Source organism: Lissotriton vulgaris, chromosome 12 (assembly GCF_964263255.1).
Source record: "Lissotriton vulgaris chromosome 12, aLisVul1.2, whole genome shotgun sequence".
Lineage (NCBI taxonomy): Eukaryota > Metazoa > Chordata > Amphibia > Caudata > Salamandridae > Lissotriton > Lissotriton vulgaris.
The window spans coordinates 788,365,348-788,382,062 of record NC_141700.1 but is presented as its reverse complement, the minus strand read 5'-3'; the positions used below and the strand labels follow the sequence as shown (position 1 = coordinate 788,382,062).

Sequence of the window (16,715 nt, the reverse complement as noted above, 5' to 3'; positions counted from 1 at the left end):
TGTTGCACAGCCACTTAAAAAGCAGTGCACTCCACTCGCTGCCAGGGCTGGCGGGCCAATCACTGCTTCCACTTTTTATTTTTGTTTGTCCTGGATCATTTTTTACTTAACTTTTTTTTTTTTCCAAACACATGCACACCAAATGTGATTGGTGGCATTTTAACTTTTTTATGAGTTACAATATTGTTAATAGTTCCAAAAATATTTACAAAACTTTACATCGCAGTGTAGCAAAGGTCCGACCGACTGGCTTTGCCAATGCTTGATTTTGGACGCAACCAACTCATGTGCCTCGGAGATGAAAACAGCTCAGCTGCCATCTGATTTCCATGAGAAGAAAGCGGACAGTGAAGCCCTTTGAGCGGGATGGGCGTTTGACATGAATCACGTGAGGGTTTACTGTCTTTATTAACCCCAGAGAGGTGGAGGCGAGCATGGCTGTGCTCTCTCTGTTTGGCAGTCTCTGGTGACACTGTGCGGTCACTGGGGTGTCCCGCAGACGTCAAGGTTTTATAAGAATGTCTTGTAACACTGCATGCTGCTTGACAAATCTTAGGAGGTGCATTTCCTATGGGTTTCCTGGTATTTGGTGACACCTTGTGGTCAAAGTGTGAACGGCAGCATATTTATGTCTATCTTACAAAGCCATGTTTTGTATGCACCACCACCACTCTGACAAGTTTAAGTAGACGCGAAGTCCTTCCGGGTGAGGCCCTCCCTTTCCATACTTGACAACACTACTGGTGTAGGCTGCTACTTCTATGGGGAACGTACAACCTACAGATTTATTGGGACCATCGTACACATTGTGTTTTTTTTATACAGCAAAGACTTGGCCCACAGGCACTGAGGTGCTTTACAATAATGTACAATCTGGTTAAAACCCATCGTAAACAAGTTAGTAGCACCAGGAAAACATCGAGCGAGCAGTTCTTATCAGCATGGACGTTAGGGGTTAAGAAGCAGTTAGCTAACCATCATATTAAACTAGCAGCAAGTACCTGAGAGAGCAAACAGATCAAGTCAACACAGGAGATGCAACGACCCCCACTTTACCCAAAGTGTCTCTCAAATATGGGGAGTTGAGCTCTCTTTCGAATGTGAACAGACACGAGGCTGTGCGAAGGGCTGGAGGGAAGGAGCCCCAACGCCTTGTCGCTCCCCCAGAGAATGGAGGGTCTTGCCTGAAGGTCAGAGGTTTGAGCAGGAGGCACTCAGCATTTCCAGACCCTCGTTGAGATACAGAGACCAAGTTTTCCAATCACGTCGGGGGGGAGGGGATCAGTTGTGGAGGACTTAATGAGTAATGCTTGCCGTCTTAAACTGGCTTGTGCATCGACAGGGGGCCGTAGAAGGGAGCAGAGAAGGGGAGAGATGTGGGTGAATTTCCTGCGGACTGTCACATAGCTGGCAGAAGCGTGCAGCACGCTCTCAGAGGAGCTAGATATGCTCTAGGGAGACCTCGAGGTGAGTGAGTTACCACAACTAGCCTCAAATGCCGCCCATGATTGTTTTGGTGAGATCAGTAGACATTCAGTTTTTGTTGGAATGAGTTTAAGTGGTGGATGGACATCAATTTTTAACATTGTTGAGAGTGGAGGAGAAGAGACATGTCTTCAGGGAATCACATCTTCAGGTCGATCTGGGCATCACCCACATTGTGATAATAAAGAAGACCAGATGTTATAAAATTCTTGTCAAGAGGTTAAAGATATAGATTAAACAGGATTGGGGAAAGAACCGACCTGTAGTATCACACGTGCACACACAGTGAACACGAATGAAGTGAAGGTCCACATGGAGCGATAAGCAGTATGTGCTTTATTGGAGAGGGAGAGAGAGCAACTTACAGGAGGCAATACAAAATGGTGTCTTTCCCCACGTCAGTGCATCCACAATGCATTGCCGATGGATGACGCGGGTGAAAGATACTACAATTTGGCGACAAGTGAACCCTTTTACGAATGGAGCCAAAGCAATTCTGTACATTGAAAATTTGCAAGACTTTGATGCATTGTGAATGAAAGTCGTCGGGAAACGTATGCAAGTGGAATCCTGTTTTCAGCACCTAAAAGTCTCAAGGTACCCATCTCTAAACCGCTATTGCATTTATAGACTTTTTTTCTTACGTCGCTGTTTCTGTCAATTTCAATTACTCGGAGAGGGAGAGCGGTAGTTTCGGGGTATTGAGAACCTAATACTTTCGTATGCCAAGCCTTGAGGAGAGGTTACGTTTGGGATTCCCATTCTCATACAATTGAATTTCTGTCAGCGCTTGCGCGCCAGTCATATAAAATTGAGCGGCAGACATTGTGAAGAGATTAAATTTGAAATTCCCGCCACCTTCTCACTGAATTCCTGTCAGAACCTTGTGTTACGTCACACCGGTTACCGGCAGCCAGTTTATATTCCTGTCACATACTTCATCAACAGTTGTCGGCTGTCAGGAAATCGGCAGGATATCACCTTAATGTTGCATGACTGTACTTCTCTCTTCAGACTTCCTGAATTGAACCTCATCGGCACAGTCTCAGCTCACATAACTTACAGTCAGAACATTCTCTTCACATTTATGAAGTCTTCAGCGGCCATTTTGTGGCAAGTATCTTAGGAGGGCAGCCATTTTGTACAATCATTTCGAATGACTGCTGCGCTGCCTCCACATGGTGATGCGCACACCTCCAAGTGCCAAAAAGCGACATGTTATAAAATCCTTTGGGTATTCTTCACTCAACCCTTCAAGCTGTGCTCGTCTTGTTTAATCCTTACTCGGTGATGCACACACCATAAGCAATATATATCTGGCGCCACTATTGCACGGTGATGAGCACACCTTCCAGCATAGTAGGAATTTTCATGCGAAATTAGCCTGCATTCCACCCCCAGGATCTGAAGCGGAAGTTGTAGGACTTTTCTAACTTTACAGACTTTGCATCTACTCCTCACTCTTCACAGTTGTTCAGATTTTAACCTTATGTGTTGTGTTTTGAGGTACATACTTACTGAACTTGGGTAGGAAATTAACTTAACAGTTACTGCATAGTATACCACAAGTCTTTGCATTCCTAAACATGTGTGCGCAAACATTCTCCCTGACAAATCCTGTTACTTTTCTGCCCAAACCAGGAGAACCGGCTATGAAGTGGGCATATTGGAAGTGTTATTTCTTGGACTATTTGTCTGCCATTGAAGAGGAGGGTGATGAGGAGAGAAGGAAAAAAAATGTATTGCATAATTTGGGCCCCGAAGGGCTAAGAGTGTATAGTGAGATAGTTAAGAAACCCAGGAATGCTGATGACTATGATGTTTTCCAACATGTCTTAGAAGATCTTGAAAGTCATTACCAACCCGTTGTATGTGCAGCTATTGACAGGCACCATTTCTTTCAAAGAAAGCAGGTTAAAACTGAAAGTGTGGAGGATTATGTTGCAGCACTTAAGAAATTAGCTATTCATTGCAAGTTTGGGTATCTTCATGATGAATTTATCCGTGATCAGATTATAAGGCATGCAATCAATACTAATGTACAAGAAAAGTTGTGGGTATGTGGGGATGCTCCACTTAATGGAATAATAGCCGTTGTAAAGAAAGCTGAAATGTCCAAAAGGTGTGTGGTAGCAGCTAAGAAAGAGAATGACAGTAGCTCAACTGCATGTTAAGTGTCAGATTAAAGTGTTGGGGGTAACACATATACTCCCATTGTGGAGAGCAAAAGCATCAAGAAACCAGTTAAGAGTTATTCTGCACCTAACAAATTTGTCAATGAGAGGCGCCCTGGTTGTTATTGATACGCTGCTCTCACACATATGGCTAATGACAGATATTGCCCTGCGTTTAGGACAAAGTGTACATATTGTGGTGTTGTAGGACATATGGGCAAAATGTGTAGAAGGACATCAAGTAAGACCTCTGTCAAATGCATTTTGTACGGAACCGACTCTGATGAGGGGGAAGAATACATTAAAGATGACTGTGTTTTATGCATCGAAAAAAACGTTCTGGGTATTGACAATTGTACTTAACACTAAGAGAGGGAGGGACAGGAAGCGTTAAAGAAAAGGTAGGTCCAGTACCATTGCTCCCAAGAACTGACATGTACTCACTGGTTGGTAACTGTTCCTAAGAGGGAAAGGTATACCCTACTTGGTTACATAGCACATGAGTTAGTAAAAGGTCTCTACCTGTGCTTCCAGTCTGATGACGATGGGGGAATTTCTCCTTTAGAAATGAGTGCCCTCACACACTCTTGCGAGTGTCATGCTTCAGTGTTTCTGCGGATCAGCAATTATTTAGAACGCATCGTAGAGCTGAGTAAGTGGTCTTTGAGACAGGACAGTTTGTGCGTTAAGTGGGTACCTGAATGAGGATGGTAAGATCCATGTCCCTGGTTGGAAGGTATGATTGGGGAGGTCTGTGGTTCTGGACGATTGCGATGGAGTAGTTGTTTTGAGCCCGGTTATGGGTAGGTTTGATGGTTAAGTTAAAGTTGCCGTAGCTTTTAATAAGTTGACTAAGATCCTCACCCTCCAGTGCGGCAGACGTTCTGTTCGGTCGAAGTTCACAGTTGCTTCTAGGTAGATTGACGCCCCAAGGATTGTTCATCAGGGAGAGAGCACTAGGGGTGTACAGCAGTTGAGTGTGAACAATAAGGATGAGCGTTGACAAACTGTGATAAGAAGTCAATTATTTTTGATGGAAGAGTCAGAGAGGCTAGAAGCTCGGGCGAGGAGGGAGGGGAGGTATAGTCAGAGAATTCATCCGCATGGGGATGAGTTCAGGAGATATGTTTAACTGACTTGTTGTGATGAGATTGAAATCTGTGAAGCAAGATTGGTATTTGTGGGAGAACCACTAGGTGATCCAACGGCAGCAGTGAGAGAGTAGATATTAGGATAATAGGTGGAAGGCGAGCGGTGGCAGTGGTGCGCCAGCTAAGGTGACTGCTGCATTTGTACTGCAGTGAAGGGGTGCAGCGCGGTCAGTGGATGAACAGGAGGCAGATAAGTAAGGGCTGGGAAGAGAGGAAGCAGGGGTGGGTGCCATAGTAGGAAGAATGTGCTCCCAGACCATCCAGAACACCACCGCCAGGCTCGTCCTCGGCATCCCTCGACACAAGCACATCACCCAGCACCTACAAGGCCTCCACTGGTTTCCCCATAGAGAAGAGAGTGACCTTCAAGCTACTCACTCACACCTTCAAATCCCTCCACAACACTGGACCCCAATATCTCAACGAGAGAGTCTCCTTCCACGCACCCAAAAGAAACCTCTGGTCCACCAACCTCGTCCTTGTGAAACCTCACACATCCGCAGAGCCAGAGCAGGTGGAAGAGCCTTCTCCTACATCAACGATTCAGAAAAGGGGGTGGTGATGAACAGAGTGTCTGAATTAAGCAGACCACTCTTACCCAGTCCAAAGATCAGGGCTTGATCCATCACCGTTTTTTAGCTCACTGCACCATCCCAGCTCAGAACCTGGCTATATGCAAATCAGTCTGTCCCTGGCCCAGTGCATCATGGGAACAGGGCAGACCAAACTACCAAGCCTACATCAAGGCAAAGACCTGGAACGAGCTCCCGCTCAACATCAGACGCTCCCCCACTCTGCAAACCTTCAGGAAGAGCCTCAAAACCTGGCTCTTTGGTTGAATCGGAGCTGCACAACTCACCCCCCAGCGCCTTGAGACCCTCACGGGTAAGTAGCGCACTTCAAAAATCCCCAATTGATTGATTGATTAATTGTTTGAATGTGCGGGGATCGGAGATAGAAGTGGTAAGATGTGTAGGAGAGGGCTGTGCAGTGCAGCAACGGGTGGAATAGAGAGATTAATTGGAGCGAGTAGGTACATCGGGATGAGTCGTGTAGGGAATGAGACTTAGAAGAGTAGAATGGGGCAGAGATTGAATCATAGGAGTGTTAAATGGGGAGAACGCAGCAGGGAGAGTTGAGGAATGGGTTGTCCAGGGAGCATCAGGCAGAACACTACCAATCACTGGACCTAACATCACGTGATGACAAACAGACATATCAAACGTTTTCTCTGGGTCCGAGGCAACAAACTCAAATGGGGCCCCCAAAGGAAAAGGACTTGTTTTGAAGTCTAAAAAATGTCCAGCTGTGATAGAGAATAGATGGCAGATCCAACATGTGGCGCCATCTACTGGTAATGTCCGCAACGTCATTGATAAATAGGACAGGCTTGCTTCAAAATATGCAGATGATGTAACCTGACTGCAGGGCCTTGAAAAAATGGGGCGCGTAGGGGAATCTTGACCCCTCTACCTGGCTGCTAATGGGCTTGATGTAAAAAATGTTGCTAAATATTCACTGCATAGTCAACACAGCTTTCCTACGCTATGCAATGTCCACTGTGTGCTCCTGGGCTCTATACATTAACTTTTAGGCCGGGGTGTTAACGGGCATCCGAAGTGAGCTCTCGTGGCCCAGGGGATGGAACCCCACAGAGCACCAGTGATTTGACTCCTTATATAGCGCTTTGAAGAACTAAAACCAAAGTGAAAGGTGGCAGCAGGGGATTAATTGGAGCTTGCACAGCACTTTCCTTCAAGGTGAAGGACACAGCAGACTCTGTGAGCTTCACCCAACACGGTGACCCCTTGTGCTAGGAATCAGCAGGACACCGTGATGCTGACCTCCAAGACCTCTTGCTATTCCAGAGCAGACATAGACACACACATCCCACAGGATGATGGTACTTACAAGTGAGGCCAGGATGGAGCCGCCCACCCAAGGGCTGAACCGCCGCTCCATGGTGCTGTTACTTGCGATCAACTTCAGGCGCATGCTCTACAGGGACAGAGAGAAGGCAGAGATTAACCGGGTACGGGGCAATGCACAGCAAAAAACACCCAGTTATGTTATGTTATGATAAGGAGCTTAAATTGCGCCAACAGCCACCCCATCTGGGTTTCCTGGTGCTTTAGCAGCAGGTAGAGTCACTCAGGTCAATCTAGCTCAAGACAATAACAGAGAGAGAATCGAAATAAAAGACACAGTGGACCCTGGAATCCGAAAGTGTGTATAATAACTGCTTCCAGAGTCCCTACAGCTCACTGCCTCCAGGATGACTAGACAGGAGGAGAGACTTGAAGACCAGCCCATCACTCAACTAACCCCTGGCAGATGCAGCTCATCACTCACCCAACCACTGGGAGATGCAGCCCATCACTCAACCAACCCCTGGCAGATGCAGCACATCACTCACCCAACCCCTGGCAGCTGCAGACCACCACTCACCCAACCCCTGGCAGATGCATCCCATCACTCACCCAACTCCTGGCAGCTGCAGCCCATCACTCAACTAACCCCTGGCAGATGCAGCCCATCACTCACCCAATCCCTGGCAGATGCAGCCCATCACTCAACTAACCCCTGGCAGATGCAGCCCATCACTCACCCAACCCCTGGCAGATGCATCCCATCACTCACCCAACTCCTGGCAGCTGCAGGCCACCACTCACCCAACCCCTGGCAGATGCAGCCCATCACTCACCCAATCCCTGGCAGATGCAGCCCATCACTCACCCAACCCCTGGCAGATGCATCCCATCACTCACCCAACTCCTGGCAGCTGCAGCCCATCACTTACCCAATCCCTGGCAGATGCAGCCCATCACTCACCCAATCCCTGGCAGATGCAGCCCATCACTCACCCAACCACTGGGAGATGCAGCCCATCACTCACACAATCCCTCGCAGATGCAGCACATCACACACCCAGCACCTGTCGGATGCATCCCATCACTCACCCAACCCCTAGCAGATGCAGCCCATCACTCACGCAATCCCTGGCAGATGCAGCCCATCACTCACCCAATCCCTGGCAGATGCAGCCCATCACTCACCCAACCACTGGGAGATGCAGCCCATCACTCACGCAATCCCTGGCAGATGCAGCACATCACACACCCAGCACCTGTCAGATGCATCCCATCACTCACCCAACCCCTAGCAGATGCAGCCCATCACTCACGCAATCCCAGGCAGATGCAGCCATTCACTCACCCAATCCCTGGCAGATGCAGCCCATCACTCACCCAACCACTGGGAGATGCAGCCCATCACTCGCGCAATCCCTGGCAGATGCAGCACATCACACACCTAGCACCTGTCAGATGCATCCCATCACTCACCCAACCCCTAGCAGATGCAGCCCATCACTGACACAATCCCTGGCAGATGCAGCACATCACTCACCCAATCCCTGGCAGATGCAGCCCATCACACATCCAGCACCTGTCAGATGCAGCCCATCACTCACCCAACCCCTAGCAGATGCAGCCCATTACTCACCCAACCCCTGGAAGATGCAGCCCATCACTCAACCAACCCCTAGCAGATGCAGCCCATCACTCACCCAATCCCTGGCAGATGCAGCCCATCACTCACCCAACCCCTGGCAGATGCAGCCCATCTTGGTCCTGCTAAAGTTATCTGAAGTGGTCGCTTGGAGAATCCCGCATAAAGAGAGTCTATCAGCTCCTCGGTTCCACCTCAAGAACCTCTTCTGTGCCCTTATTGACATGCTGGCTGCACTCTCTGCCATTACAGTCCTGTAACTTTCAGACAGCTCTTCCAATGCATCTCCGCACTGACCTGAATCACTGCCTTCTGTTACAGGACCCCTCAGGCAGCTCTTCCAATGCACCTGAGTCCCGATCTGCAGTCCCCCTGCTATTCTAGGTGTTTGACTCGCAGGCAGCTCTTCCAATGTTCCCCAGTCATGACCTGCAGCCCCCTGCTATTCCAGGTCTGTGACCCATAGGCAGCTCTTCCAATGCACCTGAATCTTGAACTATATCACTCCCTGCCACTATGTTCCTCGGCCCCAGGCAGCTCTTCAAGTCTCATCCATACATTCCCTCTGCATCGCCTCTTTGCAGTGCACCCTAACCCAACCCTGCAACAACCCTGCCTCTGCGCTTCAGTGCTGACCTCCAACACCGCCTGCTATTCCAGAGCTAGCAGAGACACAGGGGCACACAGGCACACACACACACCATGCACACCACCAACATCACACATCTCCCTAGTCACTTCAATACTGCCTCTCCTGTGATGAGGTGAAGGAGGCTGAAGAGTCGATACACACTATCCTGTCAGTACCCTTCACTCCTGACCCTCAGTCCCCATGTCATGCCAGTTCTGGAGCCCAACAAATCCCTCTCACAGCATCCCTCAGTCACCGGTGACCCAAGATGGATGCATGGACACAGATCGGTCAACATCCCTCTCTCATTCGCATTCTAGATGCCCGGTGTCGCACACGTCCAGCCATCGCCCTTTCACCTGGCCCAGGTTTCCACCAACACTTGCCCTCTCTTACCGGAGGTGTCTTCTGTGCCAGTTCCCGGTTTAGTCGGTCGGTGAACCCCTGCAGCAAGGTGTTGCCCCCGGTCACAATCACACTGCCATAGAGGCCCTGGCGAGGACAGAAAACAAACCGGCTGCTGATTCCTGAAAATGTCTGTCCCTGCCTTACCCAACCCCCCCCCCCCCCCCCCCCTCAAAAAAAACCCAACTCCTGGAAATTCCTGTGCTGCCTCTAAAGGTAAGGTTACCACCGCCCAGTATGTGAGCAGCATGGCAAGAAACTGGCAAAAAAAGACAATGGTAAAGAATCAAAGTCTGGTATCCTAACCCCTTTAAAAGGAAAACTTAAAATAAACAGAAGTTTGAACGGTCCAAGCGTCCTCTAGTGCTCCAAAGCAGACTCTGTCTGGACTACAGTCCAGGGGGACAGGGGAGTTGTGCCTGCCTGTTCTCCCTTTAAAGTCCATCCCAGTTTGTTTTGACCTAGTGCCCTCTGACCCCAGAGACCACCTCGGTGGCTGCTACAAGGTGCCAGGTGAGAGTTCCCTAGACTCTGACTGAAATGCACTGAAGACTCCTTTCACCTGCAAGGAGTGATCTTCCTGGTCTGACTGTGGGCTACTCTCCGGTGGGATACAGTTTATATCGTCACTGTACCCCTGGGGTGAGATCCAATCACAGCCTTGACCATGCTTACATTTGGTTTTTTTGGGGAATTTTGAGTAATCTCTACAGTTTGGGGAGCTGCTGGTGAAATTGGTGTTACTGCACCAATGTTCACAGAAAAAGTCATGTTACAGATCCATCTGCAAAGATAGATTGTATAGGTTTGTTCTGATCAACATGTCCCAGAAAAAGGCAATTCTGCATGGAAATATTGCATATGAAATTACTGCATTACTCAGAACCTCAATATGAAACTTTCTGAGTAACTTATAAAAGGTGAAAAAATGTGAGGAGAGAGAGAGAGCACCTCACGGAAGAACCGCCACAAGGGGTTACTGGCTGATGATTACCAGTTTTACCCACTTATCATCATTGGTAACTCTCTCTCACTCGTGAAAGGAAGAGGAAAGGAAAGAAAAGAATAGTGGTTTTTAGTATAATCCTCCTTTTAAAATTTTTTTTTTATAAATCTATTAATAAACACTCCACTCTGATATTAAGTTCTTTATTGTGTAGAATTCATCTTTTTGCTAAATACTGACGGTTGTGAGATCTTTTAGAAAAAGGCATCGAAAATGGGTAGATTGAGATGTGTGTCACTACACTCTAAGATGGCCGCCACTATTTCGCACCATACCGCCCTTCACCCTGAAGCCGTTCAGCATGGAACGCGATTGGGGGAGAATAAAGGTTTAAGTGGCCAGCGAGCCTCTCAATTTTATTGGTGAGAATTACACTTTTGATTGTTTTTTTTCACGAGGGGTGTCCGTGTGGAAGTGTGCACAAGTGGGAGTTATTATTTATGTTTCCTGAGTAGCGAAATGATCTGTTGATTTCACTATTCTTTTCTGCCCAAGATGCACAGGAGTTACCAGTCTGAGGTACCTATTATATCTGATCTTACAGACGTGCACCATGCAGGGTTAGATATTACAGGTGATACTGTCATGACAGATGTGGACACTCCATGGATGCACATCACAAACTTACCGGCCGGATGTCGATGTCACACATGCCGATACTGGTAGTCACCACATGACCGACTCCCAACATGGTGTTCCCCGAGAGCCCCTGAAAGACATCAATGGCACAGGACAGCAGCAGTGAATACTGACAGTCACTACACCCAGTGCGCGTCATGACAACCATAAGCTGGTGTTGTGCACAATCAGTCACACGCGCTGCTCACAGTGAAGTTTCTAACACTAACCCACAGCTCACACAGCACACGTCATCAAATCTGAAGTTCTATGTAACAGTCGGTGGCTTCTTCAGCACACACTACCAAATCCACAGTTCCTTGTATCAGCCAGTGGTTTGTGCAGGAAACACTACTAAATCTCTGCTTGCCTGTAACCATCAATGGCTTGTTTCTATACATGTATGACGAGGCTGTAAAGCGCTCTGATACCCCTCGGGTCATGTAAGCGCTATATAAAACTCCAATAATAAAATAAATAAAATAAAATAAATGGCTTGTAACAGTCGATGACCTCTTTAGCACATGCGCTAAATCTGTGCTTGCCTGTAGCAGTGAATAGCTTGTACAGCCCACGCCGCTTAATCTGCGACTGTTTGTATCAGTTGGTGGCTTTCAGAACACACACCTCAAGATCCGTGGTTGTTTGCAACAGTTTGTGGCTTATACATCACACGCTGCTAAATCTGTGCTTGCCTGTAAGTCAATAAAATGTTCAGCACGCGCTGTTAACAAGTTGCTTTTGGTGGTTAGTGCTAGCACAGCATACCGACTAAATCTGTGTTTGTTTACAACAGCTGGGTGGCTTGTACAACACACATCTGTAAATCTGTGGTTGCTTGTAACAGACAGTGGCCTCGACAGCACACACTGCTAGACGTGCATTGCTTTTAACAGTCGGTGGCATGTACAGCACACACCTCTCATACTGGCTCGCTTATTAAAGTCAAGATGTACAGTAAACCCCAGTCCCCAGTGCCTTGCATAAAACATTCAGTATGTATAGCACAGATTGGAAACTCCTAATACAGAGGTGCGTCCTCAGAAATGGTTTGGCAAGCCGGCTCTTTTCAACTTCTGAGCATTTAAGTTGTTATGATGAAAGCCACTTTTCTGAGACCTGTCCCACTCTCTTTCATGAACCCCACGCCTCATTTCCACCACGGAGCGCAAACACATCGATGTCACAGCATGTCTATTTTTGCTATCTCCATTCTTTTTGACATAATTGCTGCCCCTCAACTCCTCTATCCCCTACTTCACCCACCTCTAAGGTTTAGCATGTGTGGTCCATGTGCCGCTATAGGCCTTACCTTGACGTTGGATGGATCAAACAAGCCCTCAGGGATCCGCAGCCGCTCTGCCCCATAGTCCGTGTTGTAACCATTCGGCATCTCATAGTGGACGGTGGGCATCTGCGCTGCCACCCTGCCCCACAGCAGAGAGGAGACAACAACATCTGATTATTTGGTCATTATTACAATGGGGAGCTCCACAGACTTCACACCAATCCCAATGTATCTTCCTACAAGACTTAGACGGCGCTGGACATGAAACACTATGCTACTATGAGCGTCCGCAATTTATTTATTTTATTTATTTTTAGAGTTTTCTATAGCGCGAACTTGAACCGATTAGGTTATCAGAGCGCTTTACATAGCACCAGTTCCGTTACATGTTATCACAGCAGTTTACATAGAATCAGTTACGTTGCACATTTCAGGATCTTGAACCCATTAGGTTATCAAAGCGCTTTACATAAGACAGCATTCGATGTCCAGTGCCCTCCTCCGCCGTGTAGCGGGGGATGGGAAGCTTCGTGTAAGTATTAGGAAGGTCCTCCAATGTACCAGCTGCCTTCCATCCAGTAATGCTGTCACAGAGTGAGACCCATGGTAAACCAATGAAATGGTAGCTGTGAAGTCATGAAGGACGTCTTATAGCAAAAGTATCTTCCAGGGCCTTTTAATGATCAAACTTGTGCTAAGAGAGTGAACAACTGTGTTCCAGTTCCTGAGACTGCTGCCCATGTGCAAAACTAAACCCCAATGAACAGCAATCAGGCCTTAATTTTTCTTTAAAAAATTAGACTGTCCTTGAATGACTGAGACTCGACGCCTAACGATTAACAAAATTAAAGACAGCTTCTGCACACAGCCAAGGTGTGAGAGTTATGGAAGTAAAAGCAATACAGACATCAGTCTCAAAGCCAGGAGATAAGATGTGAAATCTATGAACAATTACAGCCTTCTTCTCCAACAGAGACGTTCTCACTTCACAGCAAGGGCAGGAGAATCTGGTCAGAAAAAGACGTGTTTATCGATGAAAGAGGTACTCACTGCTCATCGTATGGGGAATCCGACACCTGCAACACGGAGGCCTGGAAATCCTGGATGACTTCCTAAAGGGAGAACCCAATGGGTTAATTCAGCTGAAGCAAGATCCCTTCCATGCCACCCTCCAAATGATTTTAACACAAGTTTTGCAAAACTGTAAAACACAACATAGTGACTCTGTCGGTTACGTGCTCCCGGCCTACAAGACCTGCTGTTGGCAGGAGTAGATCATGGTGTACATAACTAACTCATAGGCCGAAGGATGACATCAAAACAACTTTGCCTGATGCTTATCCGTCTTATAATTTCTCCTTCTGTCACAGCCTGAATGCCTTGAAAATCCAGCTCCATCTGAAATGCTGAGTCTCTTTTCAACTCAAAGGCTATTCTTTGGAAGAGGTCCACCATTATTGTGCAAGCGGCGGCACACGTAAAGAGGCAATGTTATGTTTCTGAACTATTTGCAGATTTGATGATAATTTATTTGTATGGGATACACAGAAACCAGATCAAGGGACACTCTGATGGGTTCTATGTTAGAATACCGTATAGAAAAGGAACATGTTACTTACCTTGTATTCATCTATTCAGAGCGTGTAGTGCTGTAGATTCATATGCTTAGCATACTCCTGCCATCTTGTGTTTGGCTTGGACTCTTGCAACTTGTTTTTCTTCAAAGAAGTCTTTCGAGTCACGAGGTATAGTGACTCCTCCTATGGTCTGTATTGCATATGCTCATCGGCTCCTTTGTTAGATTATTTTTGGGGTCATCGGGTGAGCTAGGACAGGAGCAGTATAGTGATAGAAAGGATGAGTATGTGAGTAAAGTGAAGATAAGGTTGCGTGTTTTAGTAAAGAGGTGTTTACGCCAGCCTGTAGTTTCCGTGAAGGAGGGTGGCTGCATATCAACATACAGCACTACACGCTACAAACAGATGTTTACAGGGTAAGTAACATATTCCATTCGGAGCATGTGTTGTCCATAGATACATATGCTTAGCATGGAATGTAAAGCAGTGCTCCCCAAAAGCGGTGACTAGCTAGTGGTTGACGTAGATGTTCGAAATAGTGTTTGTGATTCAGCTTGACCCACTCTAGCTAGTTGATTAGATAAGACGTCCATACAATAGTGTTTAGTGAATGTATGGGGGTTATTCCATGTAGCTGCGTTCTCAAAAGCCTTATGAATGTTGACGGGGGATGTATGACGTTACAACGCAGGATCCATTACAACGCATGCCTTTACAGCGCATGACATTACATAGCAGATGCTATTACAACGCAAGCCATTACAACGTAAGTATAGGTAAGTATATTATTTTTTTTTAATGTAATTCATAAATATTTACTTATATTTTATTAATAATTAATTTTTAGTAAACTTTTTTTAATTAATATTAAAATTACTTAAATTATTTTCTTTAATTTATATAAAGTACTATTTTTAAAACTAAACCCTTAAAATATCCCTGTACCCCATAACCCAAACCTAGCCCTGAACCCTAAAAATACCCCTGTACCCCATAACCCAAACCTAGCCCTGAACCCTAAAAATACCCAAACACCCCATATATTTAATTTATTTTTAATATTAATTAAATTAATTAAATAATGTTATGAATTAAATAAAAGATAAAATAAAATGATATACTTACCTATTCTTACGTTGTAATGGCATGCGTTGTAATAGCATCTGCTATGTAATGTCATGCGTTGTAAAGGCATGCGTTGTAATGGATCCTGCATTGTAAAAGTTGCGTTGTAATGGTAGTGCATTGTAAAAGTTGCGTTGTAGCGGCTGTTTACCGTTGACGGGTTGTGGTCTGAATCAGAGCCTTCCCTGCTGCTGGCGAGTAGTATGGGGATGTCCATAGGCACATCTTGTGATCTGAGTGTCCTCAAATTTCTCTTCTGGCTCTAGAGACTGCTCCCCGCAGTTGGCAGGGTATGCCCAGACATGGGTCCCTTGCTCACTTTGCCACTGGATTCAAGCTAGCCTGGCTGATGACGGCTGAATAGCCAGAAACTGGTCCCATGATGGTTGTTTCCGGTCCAGGGAAGACATGGCTTGGCAGTTCGGGCTGGACTGTTCCCATGAGGCACAGGGTCAGACTGATTTGCATATGGCTATGTCTGAACTGGGGTGGTGGACTGAGCTAAAGAATAATGATGGATTAAACCCAGATCAGTTGACTGGGGTAAGTGTTTGATTTGCTCAAACGCTCCGTCCATCATCCCCTTTGGTATCGCTTTGTTCCCCCGCAGATATCTGGCTTATTTTCTACTTGGAGTGCTTGCATGGTGCATGGTGGAATGGCCTAGGGAAGTTCCCTCTTTTGCCGAAGAGCCTTTTTAGTCCAGAAAGCCAGGGAAGCCTCAAACGACACCTCGTCGAGTTCAGGAGATAGGCAGAGGTTACAGACAGTGTTGATCCTGCCTGGGGTACTTGGTATGGCACTTGAGCAGAAACTGAAGTGCGTTTTTTCGATCACTCAAAGTCGTGGAGTGGAAGTAGATGGTGGTGAAAATGGAAGCCGAAGTAGAACCGACCCGAGCCCGGATTGGTGTATCGAAAATATGTGAAGGCAACCAGTGGATAGTTGTTGAATACTCAGTCGAAACATTATGAATCAGGGATCTGAGAAGGCCGTTTGGCAGGAATCAAAGCTTCGATAGCGGAGGTCCTAGGTCGACATCTGAACCCGATAGCAGAAAAAAACAATCTAACAAAAGATCCATTGAACATTTGCAATACAGTCTATCGGAGGAATCACAAAATCTCCTGACTCGAACGACTTCTTTGAAAAAAAACAAATTACAAACGTCCGAGCGCAACACTAGATGGCAGAGGTATGCTAAGCATACGTATCAATGGCCAACACATTCTATGAAAATATCATGCTACAAAAATATTTCAACCAAAATATCGTCTTTCTCAAGGCATTTAGATGCAAGGTAAGGACATCTACCTTCACAATACTGTGTCAGAGAGAATGTTGGCTACGATATTTTGGCAGCACGATAAGTATTATTCTGGTAGTATACCCTCTAATGAAGTGTTTTCACTTTGAAAAGAAGTGCACTTGTGCTTTCAACACAAACTTGGCACCACAAGAACCTGTAACCCATAAAACATCACATGAGATCGGTGTGATATAGCCTGGAGGCGCACCTAGGGCCCTCGCCGATAGTGTTCTGATGGCAGAACTGTCCAGAGCCTTCTTCCTCTAAGGCTCAATCTCAATGTTAGCATAGAATTAGTATGCCCACGTCAAAACCAATTGAGTAAATAATCTTTTAAATGCATGCATCCTACATTTACTATACTTAGAAATTCGATTTGGGACAGATTCCAAACACCAATACCTCCCACACAACTCAACCATACTAAAATCACTTG

General features: G+C 46.4%; 1 protein-coding gene across 1 annotated transcript in view; it reads right to left on the bottom strand.

Moving 5' to 3' along the window:
• Positions 1–16,715, bottom strand: part of ACTL6B (actin like 6B) — a 212,195-nt gene that overhangs the window by 9,189 nt on the left and 186,291 nt on the right. Inside the window, exons 9-13 of the mRNA XM_086946186.1 lie at positions 13,319–13,376; positions 12,293–12,407; positions 10,991–11,071; positions 9,348–9,443; positions 6,722–6,808 (exon numbers count right to left, since the gene is read on the bottom strand). Of these exons, the coding sequence (XP_086802312.1) occupies positions 6,722–6,808; positions 9,348–9,443; positions 10,991–11,071; positions 12,293–12,407; positions 13,319–13,376 (437 nt within the window). The remainder of the gene's footprint in view (positions 1–6,721; positions 6,809–9,347; positions 9,444–10,990; positions 11,072–12,292; positions 12,408–13,318; positions 13,377–16,715) is intronic.